This window comes from Momordica charantia (assembly GCF_013281855.1).
Source record: "Momordica charantia cultivar OHB3-1 chromosome 1 unlocalized genomic scaffold, Mcharantia_2.0 BLBB01000001.1, whole genome shotgun sequence".
In the NCBI taxonomy this organism is placed as follows: domain Eukaryota; kingdom Viridiplantae; phylum Streptophyta; class Magnoliopsida; order Cucurbitales; family Cucurbitaceae; genus Momordica; species Momordica charantia.
Genome location: NW_028275157.1, coordinates 22,906,389 through 22,928,148, shown reverse-complemented (window position 1 = coordinate 22,928,148; position 21,760 = coordinate 22,906,389). Strand labels below are relative to the sequence as shown.

The 21,760-nt window shown below is 36.5% G+C and overlaps 3 protein-coding genes across 4 annotated transcripts; 2 read left to right on the top strand and 1 right to left on the bottom strand.

Annotated features, from left to right (window-relative positions):
* Window positions 1-5,557: 5,557 nt before the first annotated feature.
* Window positions 5,558-8,763, top strand: ERD2 (ER lumen protein retaining receptor family protein). Its single transcript, XM_022286647.2, has 6 exons — window positions 5,558-5,845; window positions 6,340-6,605; window positions 7,240-7,355; window positions 7,995-8,068; window positions 8,157-8,220; window positions 8,316-8,763. Exons 1-6 carry the CDS (start codon window positions 5,755-5,757, stop codon window positions 8,350-8,352), a joined length of 648 nt encoding a protein of 215 aa, XP_022142339.1. The 5' UTR covers window positions 5,558-5,754; the 3' UTR covers window positions 8,353-8,763.
* Window positions 8,764-11,993: 3,230 nt separating this feature from the next.
* Window positions 11,994-13,621, top strand: UNE1 (intracellular protein transporter, putative (DUF641)). Its single transcript, XM_022286685.2, has one exon. The coding sequence runs from the start codon at window positions 11,994-11,996 to the stop codon at window positions 13,389-13,391; it is 1,398 nt and encodes a 465-aa protein (XP_022142377.1). The 3' UTR covers window positions 13,392-13,621.
* Window positions 13,622-15,191: 1,570 nt separating this feature from the next.
* On the bottom strand, window positions 15,192-20,526 carry LOC111012295 (putative alpha,alpha-trehalose-phosphate synthase [UDP-forming] 7). 2 transcript variants are annotated; one of them, XM_022286387.2, is made up of 4 exons: window positions 20,311-20,526; window positions 17,920-20,193; window positions 17,531-17,804; window positions 15,192-16,248 (listed from the first exon to the last, which is right to left on the bottom strand). In XM_022286387.2, exons 2-4 carry the CDS (start codon window positions 19,899-19,901, stop codon window positions 15,952-15,954), a joined length of 2,553 nt encoding a protein of 850 aa, XP_022142079.1. In that variant the 5' UTR covers window positions 19,902-20,193; window positions 20,311-20,526; the 3' UTR covers window positions 15,192-15,951. The 2 variants fall into 2 exon arrangements, with proteins under 2 accessions (XP_022142079.1, XP_022142078.1); XM_022286386.2 differs by having other exon boundaries at window positions 17,920-20,022.
* Between the last annotated feature and the right edge of the window lie 1,234 nt (window positions 20,527-21,760).

The window sequence follows — 21,760 nt, the reverse complement described above, 5'->3', positions numbered from 1 at the left end:
TTTTTTCTTTTCTTTTTTTTTCCCCTCTCTTTTGTTGCTTCTAATTAACTTTCATTTTTATGCTTTTTTGAATTTTTAGTTTTTCTTTACTTTTTGGTTGTGGGAAATTAGCATAACTGCCAGTCCACTCCCAAAAAAATAAATAAAAAAAATAAAAAAGCAAGCTTTTTGGAATGTGGTCCATTCGAATGAAATTTGGCCGTTTGAAAAACCTGTGTCGTGGCGTGGGGTTGCCGGTTGCCCGTTCTTCCGCCGTCTCTTTCGTACAATTATGAGAAAAAGAAAGGCTATACATCCAAAAACAAAACAATAACTCATTTTACAAAATTATATGTTTCTGTTTCAGTAAATTTTAAATTATTGTATTCAAAACGTTTACTCCATTTATCGCACGCTGACCGTAGAATTTATGCCGTTGGTTCATATTTTAAATTTTTCATAGCTACACCCAAAACCAAGACCAACACCACTTTTCTTATTTTAAAGATAGGAGTTAAATATCCAATCAACTGAACTATTTTTTTCCGGTAATAAATAGGGTTGTTGAGCTTTAACAGATTTTGAAAATAATAATAATTTATTAGTGGTAATAGTAAGATTAAAATGAAGACAGTGATTGGTTAAAGAAAAATCAAGATTAAAATTTGAAGTGGTGATGTCGACTTGGTGTGCACTGACGAGACGCTTCAATTAATTGGTTCAATATTTTGTATGGAAAATTTACCTTTTTTTTTGGTACGATATGGAAATTTAATCCAATGTCATTCTTTCTTCTTATGAGTAACTGAGATTTCGTGGTCCCAAGAACTGTACAGGTAAAACATATATTTTTTTATCTCCAAGAAAAGAGGGAAAAAACAATCTTTCTTTTTCTTCCTTTTTTTTCTGTCAAGGATATTGAAGACGCTTTTTTTTTTTTTTAATGTGGAAGATGTTGGAAATTAAATGTAAACACGGTTTTTTATTTTTAAAAATAAAAAACAATTTGTTGACGTTGGGATCTTATCTGGCTGGATAGTGTTTTTTTTTTTAACAAAATTTTAGAATAAACAGTTGTAGAAAACATAAAATAATTTTCCATTATTATAAGTATTTAAAAAAAGGCTTAATGATAAATATTTTTTGTCTGGTTTAAATGTTTTCTGTTGGTAGTTTCTTCTGATTATAAGTATTTCTAATAACTGATATTTACTTAACAAATATTTATTGGATTCATAAATTACTAAAATTCAAATAATTAAAATAATACAAAACTACAAACACAACCACTAAAATGCAGTAAATGAGAAAAATGTGTAGAGAGAGATTAGTGAGAGAATAGTAATAGAGATTACTAAAGTATAAAAGCAAGATTAACAAGAAAAAATATACACGTGGACAAAAGTTAATAAGAGAGTATTTATACTGAAATAAGTATTAGAAAGTGGGCATAATAAACAAAATAGCAAGGGAAAAAAATTGTGTGAAGAGTTGTTAGTGAGAAAATACGCGTAGATTAAAGTTAGATAGAAAAAGTAGGTTGAATATTGAAATAAAGTTATTGAAAAAAATTTATGTATTAGAGTGTCATTAGAAGAAATAATTTGAGTTGAACGTGTAATTATTAGAGATTGAAAAGTCAAGAAGTCAAAAGAATAGTCTTAAGAACTTCCCATCGTGATAGTTGCCCCCACCAGTCGACACGGTATAAATATCTAAATTTTCTATTTTTAAATATTTTTCAGACGTATTGTCAATACTAAGTAGCAGCCAAAAATTGTATCCATTTTTCATGGATGAAGTGTTTGAGCTAAAAACTAGTTGATTGAAACACTTGAAGTGTTAGTTGGCGGCTTTTATGAACAATACTATAAATTGTAGCTAAATACAAACAATTAAATTAAAAAGTGCCTTTAACCATTGGCAAATGTCATTAGTTATATAATTTTCTTTTTGAGAAAAAAAGTTCAAGTTTAGATATTATTGGAATCTATAGTTGATATTTAATATTTTACCAAGATTTCAAATTAACATAAATGAATGTATTCTCCGTAATAAGATTCAACTTTAATATAAATTAAATAAAAACCAAATCGTTAAATTAACAAAATACATAAAAGTCAATGTAAATTATATGAATATTTGTAAGGATTTTTGAGACTGGGTAGGTACAGTTTTAAGATTTCCAAGTAGAAATCATGTAAAACATCATTATAAAATTTTATTTAAAAAAAAAAAACATGACTATCTACATATATTGGACATTTGTATTTCCAAACCTCCAAAATACCGAACATCAAAGATCCCTAAAAACAAATGGCACCTAAATGACTTTTGACATTATCTAAAACGTATCATTTTATTCAACGAGCACTCATAATTTAATAACAATGTTAGAAAAATCAATAGTTTTTTAGTATAACGTATGGGGGTGAGAGATCAAACTCACAATTTTTTGGTTGGAGATATATATGCTAGCTCGTTTCGAGAATAAATCAAGGCTTAATAAGACTATTGTATGCATCCATATGCAGTCATTAGCTAAAAGTGTTATTGGAATTTGATCATAAAATTGGATGTGTGAAGAGTGGTTAGTTCTCAAAAGTGAAAATTAGTGAGAATTACAAAGGAATATTACGTACGGCAAAAGGGGAAGGCTGGCCCATGGGATTCCCCCAAACCAAATACATCAAACAAACAAACCCTGTCCACTACCATTGCCTTTCCTTTCCATGCTTTTTCTTACAATATCATTCCCTTATTTTTTTCCATCCTCTTAATGTCATGTGGGAGTGTTGGAGTTTACGACTACAAGATTAATACACACAGAGCAAGAGCAAGAGCAAGAGAGAAAGAACATAACAAATAGTTGTCAATTTTTTAATAGTGACAAATAAAAAGATAAAATTTTGTTAAATTATGGATTTCGTCGATAAACTTTTGCGATGACGTCTATATTAAAAAAATTTATGAAAGTCTATAAATATTTTCTAATAGTTCCACGAAATTTAAGAGTTTAATCTATCCAAATACTTTAAAAATATTTTAATTGGTACATGAATTTTTTTTTCTTTTTTTGTAATAATAGATTAATGCCTTAAACTTCATAGACTTAATACTCGCCCCACTAATTGCCAGAAACTACCAACTAACCTTTAAAAAAATAATATATTTAGTATGTGAGATAAGCATTAGTTAGCAATATAGACCTACATTAGATACTAAATTAAAATTTCAAGGATTTGTTAGGAATTTTCTAAAAATATAGACATAATTTTAAAAGTTTAATGATCTATTATAAATTTTTAGAGCACAAGGATATAAAAGACACTACATTTAAAGTTCAAAGACAAAATTTATAATATAACCAAATTTATATATTTTACACCAAATGAGAACAAGAAATTTAAAAATTTAAGAATGACAATACTAAAACATAGTTAAGGACTAAGTTCAAACATCATCTTATTTAAAATGAATAGGTTTGAAAATATTAATAAAAGAAACCTTACATATGACAAGTTGTATTAATCTTCGTCCTAAACTTTTAATTTACGTTAATTCACTCACTAATCTTATAATAGAATCGGCTAGCAAGTAGGTCTTTTAAAAAACAGAAACCAACAAAACAATAGAAAAAGAGAACAAAAATCCTATTAATTTCATATCAGATATAAAAATTGCAATTGAGCAGAGGCAGCAAGGGCTTACAGTCTGGATTCCTTTGTCTCCACATATATTTATATTTTAGAATTTATATATTATGGTATAGTACATTTTTATTGATATGTACCTTATTGGATTCTCTGTGAAACCCATCAAAATCTCAACTCAGACCATCACATGTCTCTTGTCTTATGCCCTCTCTCTCTCTTTATTCCCTCTTATTATATATATATAGATATATATAGGGCACACACACCAACAGAGAATCACGCCATTTATTGTTGGGCTTAATATGAGAGAAGTTATTACTGTGGGGCTTTTTCTCCACAGTCCACACCATCTCTTTGCATTTGCAGTTACAGCTTGCCTTAATTTGCCAAATTTTTCATTCTTTTTTTTTTGTTTTGTTTACGAGCCAAACTGAGAATCTCAATGCCCACCAATTGACCCACCTGGGTTAAGTTGGGTCTAGGCTAGGCAATGGAGGCGGGAATGTTTTATTTAATTCACAATAAAAAAAGATGATGGCAGCGCCAGGGGAATTATGAATTATAAAAAGTTATAAACTACATCCATTGGTTGATGAAGAAACTGACAAAGTCAGCAAAGATCGACACGAACTAACTTCTTGAGTGAGTTGAGGTCGAATGCAAGTGAGAGACCTGCAAAATAGAATTAGCATTTAAACGCCCAAGTTAGTAGCTGACTAATCTATATTTGGGAGAAAATATAGTTTCACGTACCTAAAAATGAAGTAAGAGGTCTCTATTTATAGGTGAGACTTTCAATAGAACATCCGACAAGCTTCCAACAGCTCAGAGAGTCACGACTTGTTGTTTTGGATTCTATTAGAAGTTTGTACTTGCAGAAGTTAACATAGTTCGACTCGATTGATAACTCAAGTGACCGATGTATAAGTTGTTGGTCGGTACATGAGTTTTGATCATCTCTAGTAGTTCGACTCTGAACCTCTGTAAAGGTTCAAGCTATCTTGCTGACTAGACGTCAACATTGGGTGTGAAATCACCTCAAACCCCCTCTTTGAAATTTTCAACAACAAATCTTTGACTAACCACGCCACAGAGTTAGCTTACCTAGCCAGTAATATAGGATCCAAGTATTGTTGAAATCATCACCTAAAAAGCAAGGTGGAACAGCCCTCAATAAACAAAACTTACATATAATTAACATCGTTCACTTCACTATGCAAATGATTAGAACAGCACCCCACGGTCAAATTAGTGAAAAGAAGCAACAAGTGCAATTGTGTCAGCCTAGGTGATTTAATTAAGTAAATTTTTTTGTAGGAGGAGTGGAGGCTATGATTCAAGTGGATTGGGAAAGTTGAAAGGTGTCTAGTTCCCAAGAGACAAGGCCATGGGTATGTGGTTTTCTTTTCCTTCTTCCTTTTTGGGATGAACAGAAACTCAAAATTTTTCATTGTAATGTGATTAAATTAATTGAGTTTGGTAGGCAGCCATTGAAATTGAAGGCTTTCACGTGCCAATACCAACCTTTGCGGCTGCTTCAAACTTCAAAGTTTAGGGCGGGAGTTATCTTTTCAAATCATAAAAGTTTTGGAGAATCTAGGGAATGATTTTCTTGGATGATGCACACAATGCAAATCTAACGTTTTTTAATTTTGTCAAACTCATTTACTTTTTTATCCCTCTCTATTTTCCTCCCTTTTCATTTTTCCAATATTTTACTTTTTCGGCCGCCTTTTCAAATTGGATGGGCCGAACCCAACCCATGACCGACTGGGCTTTTAGCTCGGGTTGGGCTTGGGCCTGCGCCTATGATCAAACGTCAGAACCCAACTGCCCATTCTGGCAGGGGGGAAATATAATGCAAAATTTAATGACTGTGTATATATAATTTAGAAATACACAAATGTAAAAAGTCAAGAGATATAGACTTATAGTGATGTGGTCAAAATGACAGGACATCGTGGAGGCAGAGGACGTTTCCAATTGCCACGTTTGTTTTCTCTTCCGTTCCGTTCAAAGTCCTCTGCGTTTCCAATTTCCCTCCTCTCGTCTCCCCAGCTTCCGCGCTCCCCCTCTTGCCGAAAATCTAGGTGGGAATCGTTTTCTTCGCTCAGAAACCATGAATATTTTCAGGTTCGCCGGCGATATGACTCACTTGATCAGTATTTTAGTTCTTCTCCTCAAAATCTACGCTACCAAATCCTGCTCCGGTAATTATCACCTCCCCTTGTCTTTTCCTTCGTCTTCTGTTTAGTTTTGGCTTTAACGAGGAAGATAGGGCACAATGAAATTGAAAACGAGAGTGTGGGTGCCGGTTTATTCTGTTGTTTTTATGCCTCAATGGTGGATCCCACTGGAAGAGAATTGGTAATGAGATTCTGATATGGACTCCTTGAAGCGGAGTTTTAGTCAGTTCAGCTCCCAGATGGTGTCATAATTGGTCAATTGAATTTTGATTGAACTTTTTTTTTGTAAAGTTTTGGTACTTTTTTTGTACCGATGGTTGGAGGATTAGGGTTTTCTTTTTCTTTCTTCTTCTTAGTTTTCGGGACAAATAGGTTAAAGATTGATACTTTACCGAGTTGATTTTATGGGCCGGATATAGATGGATATACCTTCTTCCATTGGGCGCGGTGTAGTGGAGCTGATTTTGCTAATTTGGAATATTAACGCGGAGCTGATTTTTAAAATTTATATTTTGAAGGAATTTCACTCAAGACTCAGGAGCTGTATGCCCTCGTTTTTCTGACTCGGTACTTGGATCTATTCACGGGCTTCATATCTATCTATAATACTGTGATGAAGCTGATCTTTATAGCAAGTTCTCTGGCAATTGTTTGGTGCATGCGGGTGCATCCAATCGTGAGGCGGTCATACGATAAAGATCTTGACACTTTTCGTCATTATTTTCTTGTTGCTGCAAGTTTCATTCTCGCCCTTTTATTGTATGAGAAGTTTGCGTTTAAAGAGGTGAGACATTGTTAGTATATATTCATAGTCCGCATTTGATTGTTTGAGGTGAGGCATTGTTAATTTACATAATTATCCTTTCGATACTTGATAGCTTCACCGGTTCATCTTTTCTCGGTTTCATCCTCATTAGGCGTCTTGCATGTGAATTTAAAACCAAGGTGATAATTTGTTCACATAACTGTAAAAGTTCATAGAATTGGATTTGTGCAAGCCTGCACAAGCACACTATAGCATTACTGGAATTATCATGAGAAAAAAGACCGCGAGCAGTTTGCTGTCATGATTCATTGGATTTACGACCCAGACCAGGCCCAAGTATGAATGCATCTTATTTATTCTCATGAACTATCCACGTCCCTTGAAAGAAAATTGGAAGAGGTCCTAACAGATACCGCAGTGTTGAAACAAAATTTTGTAATGTAGTTTTATCTTTTGTTCCCTATTTATCCTTCAAAGGCACGCTGACTTTGTCTTTTGTCTATACTAGTCCGTTAGGAATGCTTGTCATTTTATTATTGTATAAAAAATCCACATTATTACTGTGATCTGATTTCCGTTTCCTGTGTTCTATATTAATTAGTGAGAATATGATGCAATATAAAATGACATTGTTGAGTTTTTTCTGCTCCAGATTTTTTGGGCATTTTCAATATACTTGGAGGCCATAGCAATTCTTCCTCAATTAGTTTTATTGCAACGAAGTGGAAATGTGGACAATTTAACCGGCCATTATGTCTTCTTTCTTGGGTTTGTATATTTCCTTTATTATTGGTGATGCTTTATTGAAGAGTTACTTTCTTTCTTTGAACTTCATCATTTTTTTAAAAGAATATGATCACTGATTCTTTTTCCATTTCTGCTGTTCGTATTCGATGTAATTGCATCATTTACAGCTGTGACCCAATAAATTTCCATAGATTTAACATATATAAGTGGGTTCTTGTTTTCACGTGGTCTAGGATTTGTATCAATTGCTGACATGAAAATTTATAGAGTTTCTTTAAGCTGATTCCAATAAGGTATTAAACACTTTTCGAAGCATGATGATGATACCTATTTCGGATGGTGTACTAAAAGTTCTACATGTTCAGTGTCATTGGAAAAAGCAACCAAGCGTTGTGCATCCAATTTTTTCTTTCTGAAAATTTGTATATATTCGTTTTGGTATCTTACCAGCATTTTTGTCATCAGGAAGGCTTCCATAAGCATTTTGTACATGGAATTTGTCCCACTAATAGGATAGAAGTCATTAATAACATTCTCATTGATCTTCTTGGGAAGAAGAAGTCCTTATCCTAGCTTAGTTCCTAGCTTCTGCTTGGTGTACCCTCTCCTACTTGTTTTGTAATTATAGTTCTTCTGATTGTAACTAAAGTCAATCTGCAGAGCCTATCGTGCGTTGTACATCCTCAACTGGATCTACCGATACTTCACAGACATACATTTCAGCCGGTGGATAGGTACGTTTGCTATTGGTCTTCAGTCACACTGGAACTTTTAATTGCTTGTTATCTTTTATTGTCTTACATGGTGTTTCATTTCTTGTAGCTTGCGTCTCTGGCCTGGTTCAGACTGCTTTATATGCTGATTTCTTTTACTACTACTACATTAGGTGATTGAATAAAACTCCTATGCAGGGTATTATTTTGGTTTTGCTTTAAACTGCCATGTCATATCAAGTGATAAGTTCCAAACTTTCTTTTGCAGCTGGAGAAACAATGCGAAGCTTAAGTTGCCAGCTTGATTAAGGCTGGGATCACTGTATAATGCTGTGAAGCTTGAGATCCAGTAATGTTCTTACACCATGATAGGTAATCTTGCCTTGGGGATGGGGATACAACACCTAATTTCAATCATCACAAATTCCTTCATTTCCGGATGGAGATACCTTAATTAACTGCCAAGATGCAGGAGGGTTCTTGTTGAAAACTGACATTTCGTAGGGACTTTTTGACTAACCTTTCTTCATAGGGTAATTATAGTTTCTGGGGTTGGGTTTCTTTTCTTCATTTCTAACTTGCAAAGGTATCCTTGGAAGGACTAACATCAAGATAAGCTGATACGGTTTTCTGTTCTGTAGTTTCCAAAGTTTATTGCTAATGAAATCGATGGCTTTCACATTGTTATTGTAAATACAACATTTGATGTTTTATTATCCTCCATTGTTATTGTGATCAAATCTTTATTTTGATAATTCAAACAAGTTCTCATTTAGCAAATGTATTTTCTACTTGAATAAAGTCACGGATGGTTCCTGACTGCTTCTCTCTACTCCAACCGTAAGTATCTTAAACAGCTCTCTACTTTGTAAACTGCAATGCAACCACTGCTCATCAAGGGCAAAGGAGAAGTGGTTATGCATGAAGCGAAATTATTTCTTGTAGTCTAAATTAGTATAGCAAGTAGAAGGAGAAGTGGAAGTCTATGTATCCATTGAGTCTTTTGAGGTGAGTTGAAGGCCCACTGGTAAAGCAGAGAGAGCAGAAGCACTTGGAATTAGAATAGGAATAGGAATAGGAACAGGAATAGGAATAGGCCTACCAATGTGCTTTGCCAGCCCTCAAAAGCTTCAGCAGTCACTCTCTGTCCACCACTCTTCCCAATTGTTGATTGCAAATATGAACCCCTTTTCCATCCCCAGGCCGACTTGCCTGGCTTCGCTTCCACTTTGGACACCTGCTGTCATTTGTGTCTTATTCCCACTACTTTTTGAATACTCAATAATACTGCTAGGGATAATGTAACTCAAAAGTCAGCATTATGATTTCTAAGTAAGAAATTTTTAATTCTGTATTAGTTGTTTCGGGCTGAAGTGTATCTCCCTCAGAGCGAGGTATACCTCCAAAGTAGAGCATGAGGAGAGGATATTATTACCTTGCTTGCCTAAAGAGAGTGGATGAGTGTACCTTCCTACCCAGTAAGTGTGAGAACTCATCTTGTGACAGATTATTGTTATTCGAATAGCTAGATGCCTCACGATGACAGGGTGATGAGCTAAGCCTGCAAATACATTGAAGTAATGAGTATGAAAAATGCATTAAATAGGATGCTTTACGCTTGCTATCAAGGTATGCGAAAATCCGCTTAACTTGGCTCGACTGCAAGCATAGCTTTGATTTGGCTTAAGCATTGGGAGGTGACTACACCAGGGCCAACTTCATCCCACTCTTGCTCTTTATTCAACTTGCAAAATTTGGGAAATGTTGACGTGGAGCGGGTCTCCTCGAGCAACTTCTCAAACCAAAAATCAACATCAACACCTCGAGCAACTTCTCAAACCAAAAATCAACATCAACATTAAAAATAGAGAGATTGAAAGAAGAGATTGATAGTGTGGTTTAGAGTTCATTATGTTATTGCGCACACAATACATATGACCATGACACATTCCAAATCTTGATCACAGTAGATTTTTTCTCTATTCCTTTTTTTTTCTTCGTCTCTCTCTAAAATCTGTGTAATTTTTTTAAATATATTGTCTTCTTCTAGCCATTTTTTATTGTCATCTTTATGGCAACGGCTATTTTAGAATCGAGAGGGAAAACAAAAAGGTGATTGACCAGGGAAGAAAAAACCACGAAGCTAAACAGGGAAAGGCCAGAATTGACCCAATATTATAACTTTCTGCTGGTTATAGTTATAGATCTGCATGTTAATATATATTGATGGAACCGATCGATTGAAGCATGCTTAATGCCTTCATTATAATCATTAAATGCCCCAATAGTTTTTTAAAGAGAAAAGTGACACTATATTCCGGCAATAGACGGCTACAAAATCTTGGGCCCCGATCTTTTTGCATGCCAGAAAAGAAAATTCAAAATTCAAAAAGCAAAACTAAAAAATTGGTAACCTTATTGATTAGGAGTAATCAAACTTGGAAATTTGAGTAATGGGAAATATTAAAACGAATGCTGGACCTTTGGTAGAATGCATGATTGATGGTTAAGAGAAGAAGCAAACATTGTCCTGTCCGCCATTGAAAGTTAGCTGAGTTTAATGCACTAATTTTGTCTCATTTGTGTCGGAAACATGGAGCAAACAGGACCCATTTGCCCATCGACAACCCTCTTAATGAAGACTCCTCATTTTTCACTTTGCATATTAATTCCCTCTCCTTCACTCCATTACCCTTTTTCTACCCCCAAATAGTCACAGTATCATGATCATTTTAGAAGGCAAATTATATAATATGACTGTCCTTTCTATAACCATTAACAAAATGAAAAAAAAAAAGAATAAGAGAGAGAACATTCGATTAGCCATTTGATCGTTTCGTTACTCAGACAAAATTAAAATATTGATTTCTGTATTTTTATGGGACCCAAATGAAGACGTTGCAAAGGGAGCCGAAAGAAGATGGTGAGGTGACAAGATGTCAAGAATACAGCTTTCGTTAATTCTCTTCTTTTCTTAAAATCTTTTCTGTTTCAGTTCATTCTCACTCATCACATGATAAAAATAACTATTTTTGGTATGGCTCTATGCCTTGTCCTTTTTTGGCTCTACATATTCTCAAGTCAAGTGTATTAATTAAAGAGGGGGTAATTATTGGGATTGACACACATACAAAACAAAAACCAAAGCTTTCCAATTGGTTTGACATATTGATATTATAAATGGGTCCGAGGCTCAGTGAAAGGGGCCAGGGCAGTTGTGTTTAAGCTTGGAAGATCTGTGCTGTGCATGAAGATTAGTGAGAAAAAACAAAAGACCAGTAATCCAAATGATTAAATTTGGGTTTAGTGTAGTGTAGGGTCCATGGTTTGATCGCAGCTGAAGCAGGCATCAATCACTCTACAAGCGTAGACTTCACAAATATTTGTAATAATATCACCTCCAGCCTCAGCCTGAGGCTGATGGCGCCACCTAAATATTCTTAAAACCATATTATTAAGTTCAGCTTGAGCCTCGAGGAGTACCCTTTCTTCAATTTGAAGCAGAATCATTTCATTTCAATGGAAAATCAGAGAGTATTATTAAGTTGTTGATGGGGTTCTGTTTCGTACCTGTACTTATCTCCTCTGTAACTGCAAGTGATGTGAACTTATATTCTTGACAGGTCTCGGTGCTGTACGATGGCAATGGCAATAGCTTTGGTTTCCTTTTCTTTTTCCTTTGTTTCCTGCGCTTTAAATCTTTGCTTTTTTCGTGCCTGACCTCCATTTCCGGTAATATAAGATATAGTCAAAGTTTGCGATTTGCTTTTCGCAAAGAAATTCTGCTCTTTTAATCGCTTTTTCCCTTTTAAACCTTTTTCTAATTCCTCTGTTTTCCTTCGCCAATCACCAAATCTTCCACTTCTATGCTCCATTTTGGAACCCAGCCCTTTTGAGTTCAACATAACTGTGTTTTGGGCGTGTGGGTGTGTGTTTTTTCTTTCTTATGGAAGCGATCAAACCCAAATCATCTGTGAAGAGCAAGACGAGATTCGCCAGGACTTTTCAGAAGGTAATCAATCTCAGGAACGCAACTCGGATCGCGTCAAGTAATGGCATCTGCGTTCTGGCTTCCCATGACAAGTTCAAAGAAGATTCGAGTGTCCATGGAGGAAAATCCCAAATCTTTGACAGGACTGAAGAAGATGTCAAAGCTCGAAACAGGGCAGTCATGGAAGCTCTGGTTGCGAAGCTTTTTGCGAGCGTTACTTCAATTAAAGCAGCCTACGCCGAGCTCCAAATGGCACAGAGTCCTTACAACAGCGACGCGATTCAAGCTGCAGACCAGGCGGTGGTAGACGAATTGAAGAACATTTCAGAGTTGAAACGGAGCTTCTTGAAGAAAGAACTCGATCTCTCACCCCAAGTGACATTAATGCTATCAGAGATTCAGGAACAGCAGAGTTTGATGAAAACCTACGAGATAATGATTAAGAAATTGCAGGCTGAATCGGAGCAGAAGGATACCGGCATTGCCTCGTTGAAGAAAAAGCTTGGCGAATCGGTTTCGTTCAACAAGTCATTGGAGAAGAAGCTAACGGCAAGCGGTTCGTTATCCATGTTCGATAATCTTCAATTTCCTCTGCTGAATCCAACCCATTTTGCCCAATTCCTCCACTATACTCTAAGATCCATCAGAAATTTCGTGAAATTGATGATTCGCGAAATGGAATCCGCAAGCTGGAACCTCGACGCGGCCGTCCAATGTATCGTCGATTCCGATACCATATTCCCGGAGCCGACACATCGGAGCTTCGCTTTCGAATCGTTCGTCTGCAAAACCATGTTCGAGGGCTTCACTACCGACCCGAGTTTCATACTCCAAAATGACTCTCTACCACTCGGAAAGCAACAAAACCACCTCATGTTCGATAAATTCAAGAAGCTCAAACCATTAAACCCTAAAATCTTCCTCTCTCAAAACCCTAACTCTTCCTTCGCAAAATTCACCCGGTCCAAATACCTCCACCTCGTCCACGCGAAAATGGAGTGCTCTCTGTTCGGTAATCTCAACCAGAGGAAAATTATGAGTGCCGGGCGTGTCCCCGATACGGCGTTCTTCGCTGCCTTCGCCGAGATGTCGAAGCGCGTGTGGCTCCTCCGGTGCTTGGCATTTTCACTGAACGACGACGTCACGATCTTCCAAGTGAGGAAGAACAGCAGATTCTCCGAAGTTTACATGCAATGCGTTACCGAAGAGACGTTGTTTTCGCCGGCCGATATGAACGATTCCACCATAGGATCCGGATCCGAGCCTCGGGTCCGGTTCACCGTCGTTCCGGGTTTCAAGATTGGACACACGGTGGTACAGAGTAGGGTTTATTTATCGCCGCCGAGTCGCTAAATTCCACGGCGGCTCGTAAGGATGGAAGGAGAATGTTCGGCCAATGTCAGCCGTTGGATGCTTAGCTTCCACGACCGTTAGATCAAAATCGATGAGAAGACGCAGATTACTCGGCGTAGTAGTACTGTATAAACTATTTCCAATTTTTTTTCCAATGAATTGTATAAATATTTGTATTATACAGTCACACTTATCCTATAATATATGGGTTACTGAACAATTTACAAAAATGTGCAATCATTTAATCTTCAGTTTATGAAAACCTAAAAAAACCCATTTTTGACCTAACTCTTGTTCAATAAGGATTCATACATTCACATTCAATCTAATGAATTTAATCGCTTGAGCTAACCTAGGTCTGTTATGCCATTAATAAAAAAGACCCAGCTCCATTATGATTAGAAATTCAATTGAAAAAAATTTAATCAAGCAATTGTTATATTTTTTTGTAAAGAAAACGACACAAGTCTTTTAAAAAAGAAGCCTAAGAGTAGGGTATAATGACATTATTGGAAAACATAATTTAAAAATTGAAACTTGGACACAAAGATTTGTGGTGTAAAGGCGGAATGGACGATGCTTGCAAGTTGAAGTTGAATGGATATAAATAAATATAATGCACATAATTTTGAGGTCACTATCATGGCATCTTCCTTTTTCTTTTGAATTAAGTGTTGGCAAAAATGATGACCCATGTCCTCCATTCTTTTTATATACTTTATATTACTGTATTTGGTACCCCACTGCATAAATATACACACACTCAAAGTTTAATTTCCACATTAAAAAGAATAATAATAACAAAATTATACATCAAAAACTTATATTAATCAGGAGATTATCGTTTTGTATTCGATTCGAGTGAGAAGATGTTAGGTAGAAAAAATTAGAAGTGATTAGGTAGAAGAGAGAGCATAAAAAGGTGGGAAATGTTTGTTGGTTTAAAGGAGGGGAGCATGAGAAGAACATGAGTATTGATGGTATTAATGTGTTGTATTGAGTAGTTAGAATTTAATACGTTATGTTTGTTGTTTGATGCTAATATTATTATTACTATTATTGTTATTCTCAATCCGACATGAAAACTTGTTTCCAGCTCAAAAGGCAGCTTCATTTCACCCACCCTCCAACATCATATGCAACAAACAACTCATTAGTATTTGGTTGTTGAAGGATTTTGATTGGCTAAGATGGACTTCAAAGTTATATTAGGACACACCAACTTCAACTTCAACTTCAAAGAGACATGACCACAGCAAGAGAAGAGAGGTTCTTACCTACGTCAAGATTTATTTTCCAGTATTTATGCAACAAGAAAAGTGTGATTAGTACAACTAAAGTTATATTGTGGATGACATATTAGGTAAAGTATTACGTGAGGAAATATACACTACTAAATAACTGATCGGTGTTTAGGTTTGACAAGATACATCAAACAAATTATGTCTAGTAGTAGAATGTGACATGCTTACACAGGTAGTAGACCAAATACAAAAGCGTCAATCACCGCATTAAATGTGTCATATGCAACAATATGTGTCTGTCTAATAAATTGGAAATCAAGAAGAAAAAGAAAAATCTAAATTAATTTGTTTATTAAAAAGGGAAATATTCAACAGCTTTGCAATTAATAATGCCGGTCTCCATCAAAAAAATAAATAAGAATAAAGTAATGGCGACCCTGTTGGAAATTAATTTGCGAGGAAGTACGAGGAAGCAGCTGAGTCAGAGACAGCAGAGCAATGTTTGCCCTTTGCCTTCACTTTATCTACACTAATTAATTAATCCAACACCTCAAAAGAAGAAGAAAGAAAAACCCCACATTCTAGAATAAACCAGTCCAATGTTACCAAACACATTCTTGTTAACAAAAAAGTACTGCAAATCTAAACAGAAAGGCTTTAATATAGGAGAGATTTACAGATTTCTTATAAGCAAATAAAAATGGTCCCAAGTATCAATGAGAAAACAAATGCACTCAAGAATTTAACGAAGTAAAAATGAGCAAGAAAGAGGCTAAGGACATCATTATGTTGTCCAGTTGATAGAGTTTCACAATACAAGACGAGCTCAGGCTTCTGTATCTAACTTTCTACTCCAAACAATCTGATCTGAACATCCCACCACCCAAATACTTCAGAACCAAAAGAATGGAAGTGAGATTACAACACTCGCTTCTGAGGATTGTGGAAGTAACCAGTGGTTGGGCCTCAAAGATTATTCACAAATCATTCAACCATTGTCTTCCAGATTCTTGTTTCTGTGACATCCCAAAAGTCAGTCAGTCCATATAAATCCCATTCCATCCTCACCGAGTCCTATGCCAAGAACGAATGCCTTTCCCCCATTTCATATTTTGCATCCACTGTACGTTTCAGAACAAGACGCAGATGTGGTTCTAATTTAAGCCATTTCCATTTTCCTGCGTGTTAATTTACTTCCAAAAAGAGCAGAAAATGAAATATGATACTAATCGTCCGCCAGCGACGTCCGTTTTGTCACTCGCTTATAAGGAGAAGAGACTGGAGCATGTATGTAACTGCTGCCATGGAGAAGATTCTCAAGGGGATTCTGGTGGGGAAGAAATATCTGAAACTTCTGCAAGGGCTTCAAGCATGTTTATGACCTCAGTTGTGTCATCCAAGTAATACTTGGCTTTGCTTGGTTTCTGTCCCACTGTGCATGCAAAAACTAATGTATTGGAAGACAGGACGCCACTTGATACAGCATTACCAATGATCTCAAACATGTCTTCATCAGATCTATCGTCACCAATGCATAGCACAAAATCAGCCCGTCTTCCTGCATCCGCCATTGACGCAAAGATCTTTTCAGCCACCAAACCTTTACTGACTCCCTGAAAGTTAAAGGAGATTTTGGATTCAATCTTCATAAAGTCTTAGTAGGCGAGATAACTCTCAAGTTTCGGGAATGCAAAAGGTATGTCTCATTATGTATGCAAGGGTCTACAAATAAACCATGGACTAGAGGCAAAAGACAGGAGCAAAAGCACAGACAAACAGAAAAATGCCAGAACCCATTTGTCTACCAAAACACAACGAATCTTTTATCTCCACATGCATGAAATATCATGTAACGCCATTGACATTGACAATCTTTGATCATTGGAAAAATAAAGGCGACTATCTTTCAATTAAATAAGTTGACTGCTTGCAAAAAGATATGAACTTCTCATATTCAAGCTTTATAGTATAGTCAAAATGAAACAAAAGAAAGGGGAAAAAAAAAAGTACGAATGAGAAAGGCCAAAAAAAAAAAAAAGAAAGTGGTTAATTTCTCCATCAAAGCTTCTCCTCACACAAATAGACCAACAAATCCTCCCATCAAAACAAGTTGCCAAAAAATATTGTTATTTGTAACCCCCTCTAGAATGGTCAAATAACTTTATAGTACCGATGAGCTTTGAGGTGAAAATTATATATTTTATTTGTTTAACAGCAAAGCATAACGAACTTTAATTTTTACTCATTCTCCATCACCATGGAAGGTCAATCTTGATTAATTGTTAACAAATGTGAACGTATCATCTTCTCCCTCACAGATCTTTCGTAAGGCATAAGATGGCTTCTCCAGAATGGCCTATGATTGCCTACTGCGCACTGGCACCCCATTTCTCAGAAATTTCCCACGTATGAGAGGGATACAGAAATTCCTCAGTTCAATATATAACGATCAGGTAGATAGAAGTAATAACTGATGAGGTAGCTATTCTCAAGGTCTCATCCTATATAAACTTATTTTCTACTTGAGCTAATATTTAATTGTGCCAAGTCTAATAAGTTAGGACACTAAGTATAGTTTATATTTCTTTCCACCCATACATTTAATAACTATTACACACTTCTACCGTGGTCCCCAACCCTGATTTCATAAAACTACCCTATAACACGGTAGATTTTCCCTACAAGATTACTACTATTTCTGTATTTATAATCTATGCACGTGAGTGAAAAGTGGCTTGGAGCATATCAAGACAGGGCTGCCTACCAGTTCTTCAAAACCACAGCCAAACAACCAAGCACAACATAATATGGTAACGTAACATGCAGTTATCGATTTAAATTAAAATGAAAGGCTCAATTTATGTTATTTAAGAAGTTTAATGTACAAATAAATACCTGTGGCTTCACTTCTACAATAAACTGACCACTTTTAACAGCAACTGGTTCATTTGCCAGCACACTTTCAAGGTGATCCAACAGTTCCTTGGCCTGGCTGCAACCAAAATCAGGGTCCGCATCTTGATGGTGCCACACCAAGGCGCTTTCCTTAGTTTCAATAGAAGAGCCGTCAGTAGCTTCTGTATATAGTTTCATGACTGGCTCTGCAATCTGTATCCAACCAAAATCACTACCTTGCCCACAGTGTTCCCACTCCTTATCAGCAGACCACCTGATAAATTACAAGATTCAAAAAACTGCAATATATATAGATAAACGGGTAGATAGATGGATGAACAAGATTTCATGGGGGATATTGTAAAAGGAAATGAGAAAAAAGACAATACCTCATAAAATAGCCATGCTCAGCAGCAATCCCAAGTTTTTCACAAGGAGAAAACCAGCTGCCCAAACTATCACGCCCTCTTCCACTGACAACAAAAACAGTATTCCTAACATCATCACAAAGTGAATCAATGATTGAAATAACTTGTTTACTTGGAGTCTTATCAATTGAAGTTTGTGGCATCACGGTGCCATCATAATCCAAAAGTATAGCCCTTCTTTTAGACCTCGAATATGCAGCTACAATGGCATCAATAGACAACTTTCTAAAACTAGGATCAAGTGCTACAACTCTGAAACCAAAGCCCAATCCAATTCCCCAGCACCTTCTTCTGAAGTGATCCTTACAAGTTCTGTCCATATCTTGGAAAAAACTCCTTGACCAGTATGCCACGTCATGTATACTCACATATTTGTAATGCTTTTCATGGCGTAATTGCTTCTCAGCATCAGCCATTGATATTGCCTCATTCAATGCTTCGGCAGTTGCTTCGATGTTCCATGGGTTGACCCGTATTGCACCACTAAGAGAAGGGGAACATCCCATGAACTCTGATATGACTAGCATGCTCTTTTGTGGTCCATTAGTTTCAGAGCTATAATCTGATCCAGAAGTTCCCTGCCTGCAGACAACGTACTCATAAGGAGTTAGGTTCATACCATCCCTCACTGCTGTGACTACAACACATTCAGAAATCGTGTAATATGCAGCTCTTTCAGCGAGAGAAACGGGCCGGTCAATGAACACAATTGGTTCATAATTTGACTGTCCAAAACTTTCATTAATCCTCTTGCAGCATTCCTGTATTTCATCTTGTATTTCCTCAAGATCTTTCCCTCTTCCTCTAGCTGGATTTGCAATCTGTACCAAAACGGCCCTTCCCTGCCACTTTGGATGTTGCCTTAGCATTTGTTCCATTGCCAACAACTTCAGATTGACCCCTTTAAAAATGTCCATATCATCAACCCCAAGTAAGACAACTTTTCCTTCAAACTCTCGCTTGAGCTCCTGCACCCTCCAGTCTTTATCAGCAAGTCTTAAAACTGACTCCATCTGGCCCATGTGAATTCCAACAGGCATGATCTTTATCCCCACGGTCCTTCCATAATATTCCAACCCAATATAACCCCTCTTTGACTGATATGCCAAACCCAACATCCGACTACAACAAGACAGGAAATGTCGAGCATAGTCAAAAGTGTGAAAACCAATAAGGTCTGAATTCAAAAGTGCCTTAAGAATCTCTTCCCTCACTGGCAGAGTCCTATATATCTCTGACGAAGGAAATGGACTGTGAAGAAAAAAGCCCATTCTCAATCTTGTAAACCTTCTCCTCAAGAAGGAAGGCAGCACCATCAAATGGTAATCATGAATCCATACAAAGTCGTCATCTGGGTTTATGACCTCAATCACCCTTTGTGAAAAAATTTTATTTGCGGCTACATATGCCTCCCACAGAGACCGATCAAACCGACCACCATGAGTAGCTGAGAATGGAAGCATATAATGAAAGAGTGGCCACAAATGTTGCTTACAAAAACCATGGTAAAATTTTGATAGAATGTTATGAGGTAAAAACGCAGGAACACACTTAAACCTCTCCAACAAAAGCTGTGATACATCATCTTGTTCGGTAGAATCAACATCCACCCGCAAAGATCCTACATACAAAATCTCCATATCTTCAGGTAAACCATCCTTTAGCTGCCACAGCAAAGAGTCTTCATCCCAACTAAAACTCCAGCCTTTATTGTCTGGTCTACGCTTAGCTTTAATAGGAAGCTGATTGGCAACAATAATTATACGGTCTTGCACAACTGAGGAAGGACCTTCGGAAGTCACACTATTTGCCTGCTCATCATCAAGCTCCGATATTACCCCCGCAACAGTCATTACTCGTGGAAGTCGTTTTTTCTCACGACCCATGATGGGAAAATTCCCAGAAGCTAAATCTAAAAGATTAGTATACGATTTTGACATCATCTTTAATAGCCTACGATAAATTCCCAAATCAAAGAAGCTTCACAAAGAATCTCAAAGAGAGTATTCACAAAACACAGGGACGGGTTTTCCTCCTCCTCGGGTGTCTATAATTAAGCAAGATCTGCAACGGGTATCACATAAAAAGCGTCACCGCAGAGACCAAGAACTAATTACACAGGAAAATCGCATATCCAAAGCACCAAGAACTCATATGCATCAAGAAAATGATGTACAAATTATGATATGATCCACCAATATCCTTCCGAAATACCATATCCTGCATAGATATGAGCTGTACGATGAAAGTAAACATGAATATAACTAGAAAACAAAAATTAAATGCAAATTACAGAGCAAGATGCAGAAAAGATTACCACCAGAAAGAGAAGAACGGGAAATGGAAACTAACCAGCGGCAAAATGATGAAAGCGAGGAAATATCGTTGGGAGTGGAGTATGTGGTCGGATCTGAAATTGTTGGGAATAAATGAACAAATTTGCTACTTGGGACTGAAAAATCTAGGGTTTGGTCTTGGTCTCTCTCCAAGCCAAGGAGTCACATTACAGCCTCTCTTTTTCCTCTACCTTTTCTTTGCTCTAAACAATTCCCAAATTGCATTCCTTTTCCTCTCTGGAGAAAAAATATTTATATATTGCAATTAAAAAAATGTAAGAAAGAAGAGGATAAGGTCGGCCAATCGACTACCCAGTAATGCCAACTGGCTACGAGTAAGTTTCAGCCCACGCGCTCCCGGTTGCCGCTGCTCCTGCAATCGCGACGTGTTGGCCGCCGGAGCTGGCCACGTCGGAGGACTGATAGAGTAAGGTGGGACCCGCAAATGGAGGGAGCATCGGCTGCGGCGAGGACCAGCGGAAGAACCGTGGTCCTGGTCAGTGAGGGTTTTTCATTTTTGTTATACGGACACGTGCTTGATAAGGGCGCCGCGTGAAGGTAAAAAAATGGCGTGGTCCACGGCGTACCTGAGTGGGAGGTCCTGTTGCGGTCCCGAGGTGTGTCCACGTGGACGGCTGTAATAGGACTGTTTCGGATGAGGAGGAATACCAAGGGTAACTGGGACTTTTTGGTGGGGGGATGTCACTGGTGACGTCATAAGCCAAGCGAAGCCGTGGAAAATCACGTGGATTAAAATAAATCAAATTTGGGGGAAAATGAAAAATGAAAATTGCAATGTATTTTGTGGTTAGGGTTTGGTTGGGAGGATGGTGAGATTAACAAGGTTATGTGAGATCAAATGTCCTTTTCTTCTATTTTCTTGTCCTTCCCCATCCCCCCTATATTTTTCTCCTACTATATTTGTCATTTCCAAAGTTTTCATATATTTCATAAACATTTATTCCACCACCAATAATTTAATTAAAAAAAATCTTGAATTTAGCTGTCTTTTTACTTTAGTAATGAAATTAATACTTCTCTCAAATAAAAATTACAACATTACTAAGCGATAGACAAGTAAATATCGTGAAACTCAATTAGTAAGATACTTGAAATTAAGTTACGATAAATGTACCAATTCAACCATAAAAATATCCTAGATAATAAATAAATTTAAAAAAAGGTCCAAATTCAACAAAAGCAATAAAAACAAAATCAAAAAATGAATAAGTAACTATAAATATAGTTTAGTCACTAAAAAGAACACTCGTACATTTTTTGTTGTCAACCTAGTTAATTTATGTTCCGACCAAAAATTGAATTACTAATTTCTTTTAAACAATATTTTTATTAATAAAATGAGGAAGATAGACTAGATCAGGTTCTTGTTTTTTAGATTTTTTTCCTTTTGTTTTTAGTTAGCATATATTTAAGTTTAAAATGAAGACGTTCTTCAATTGATATTT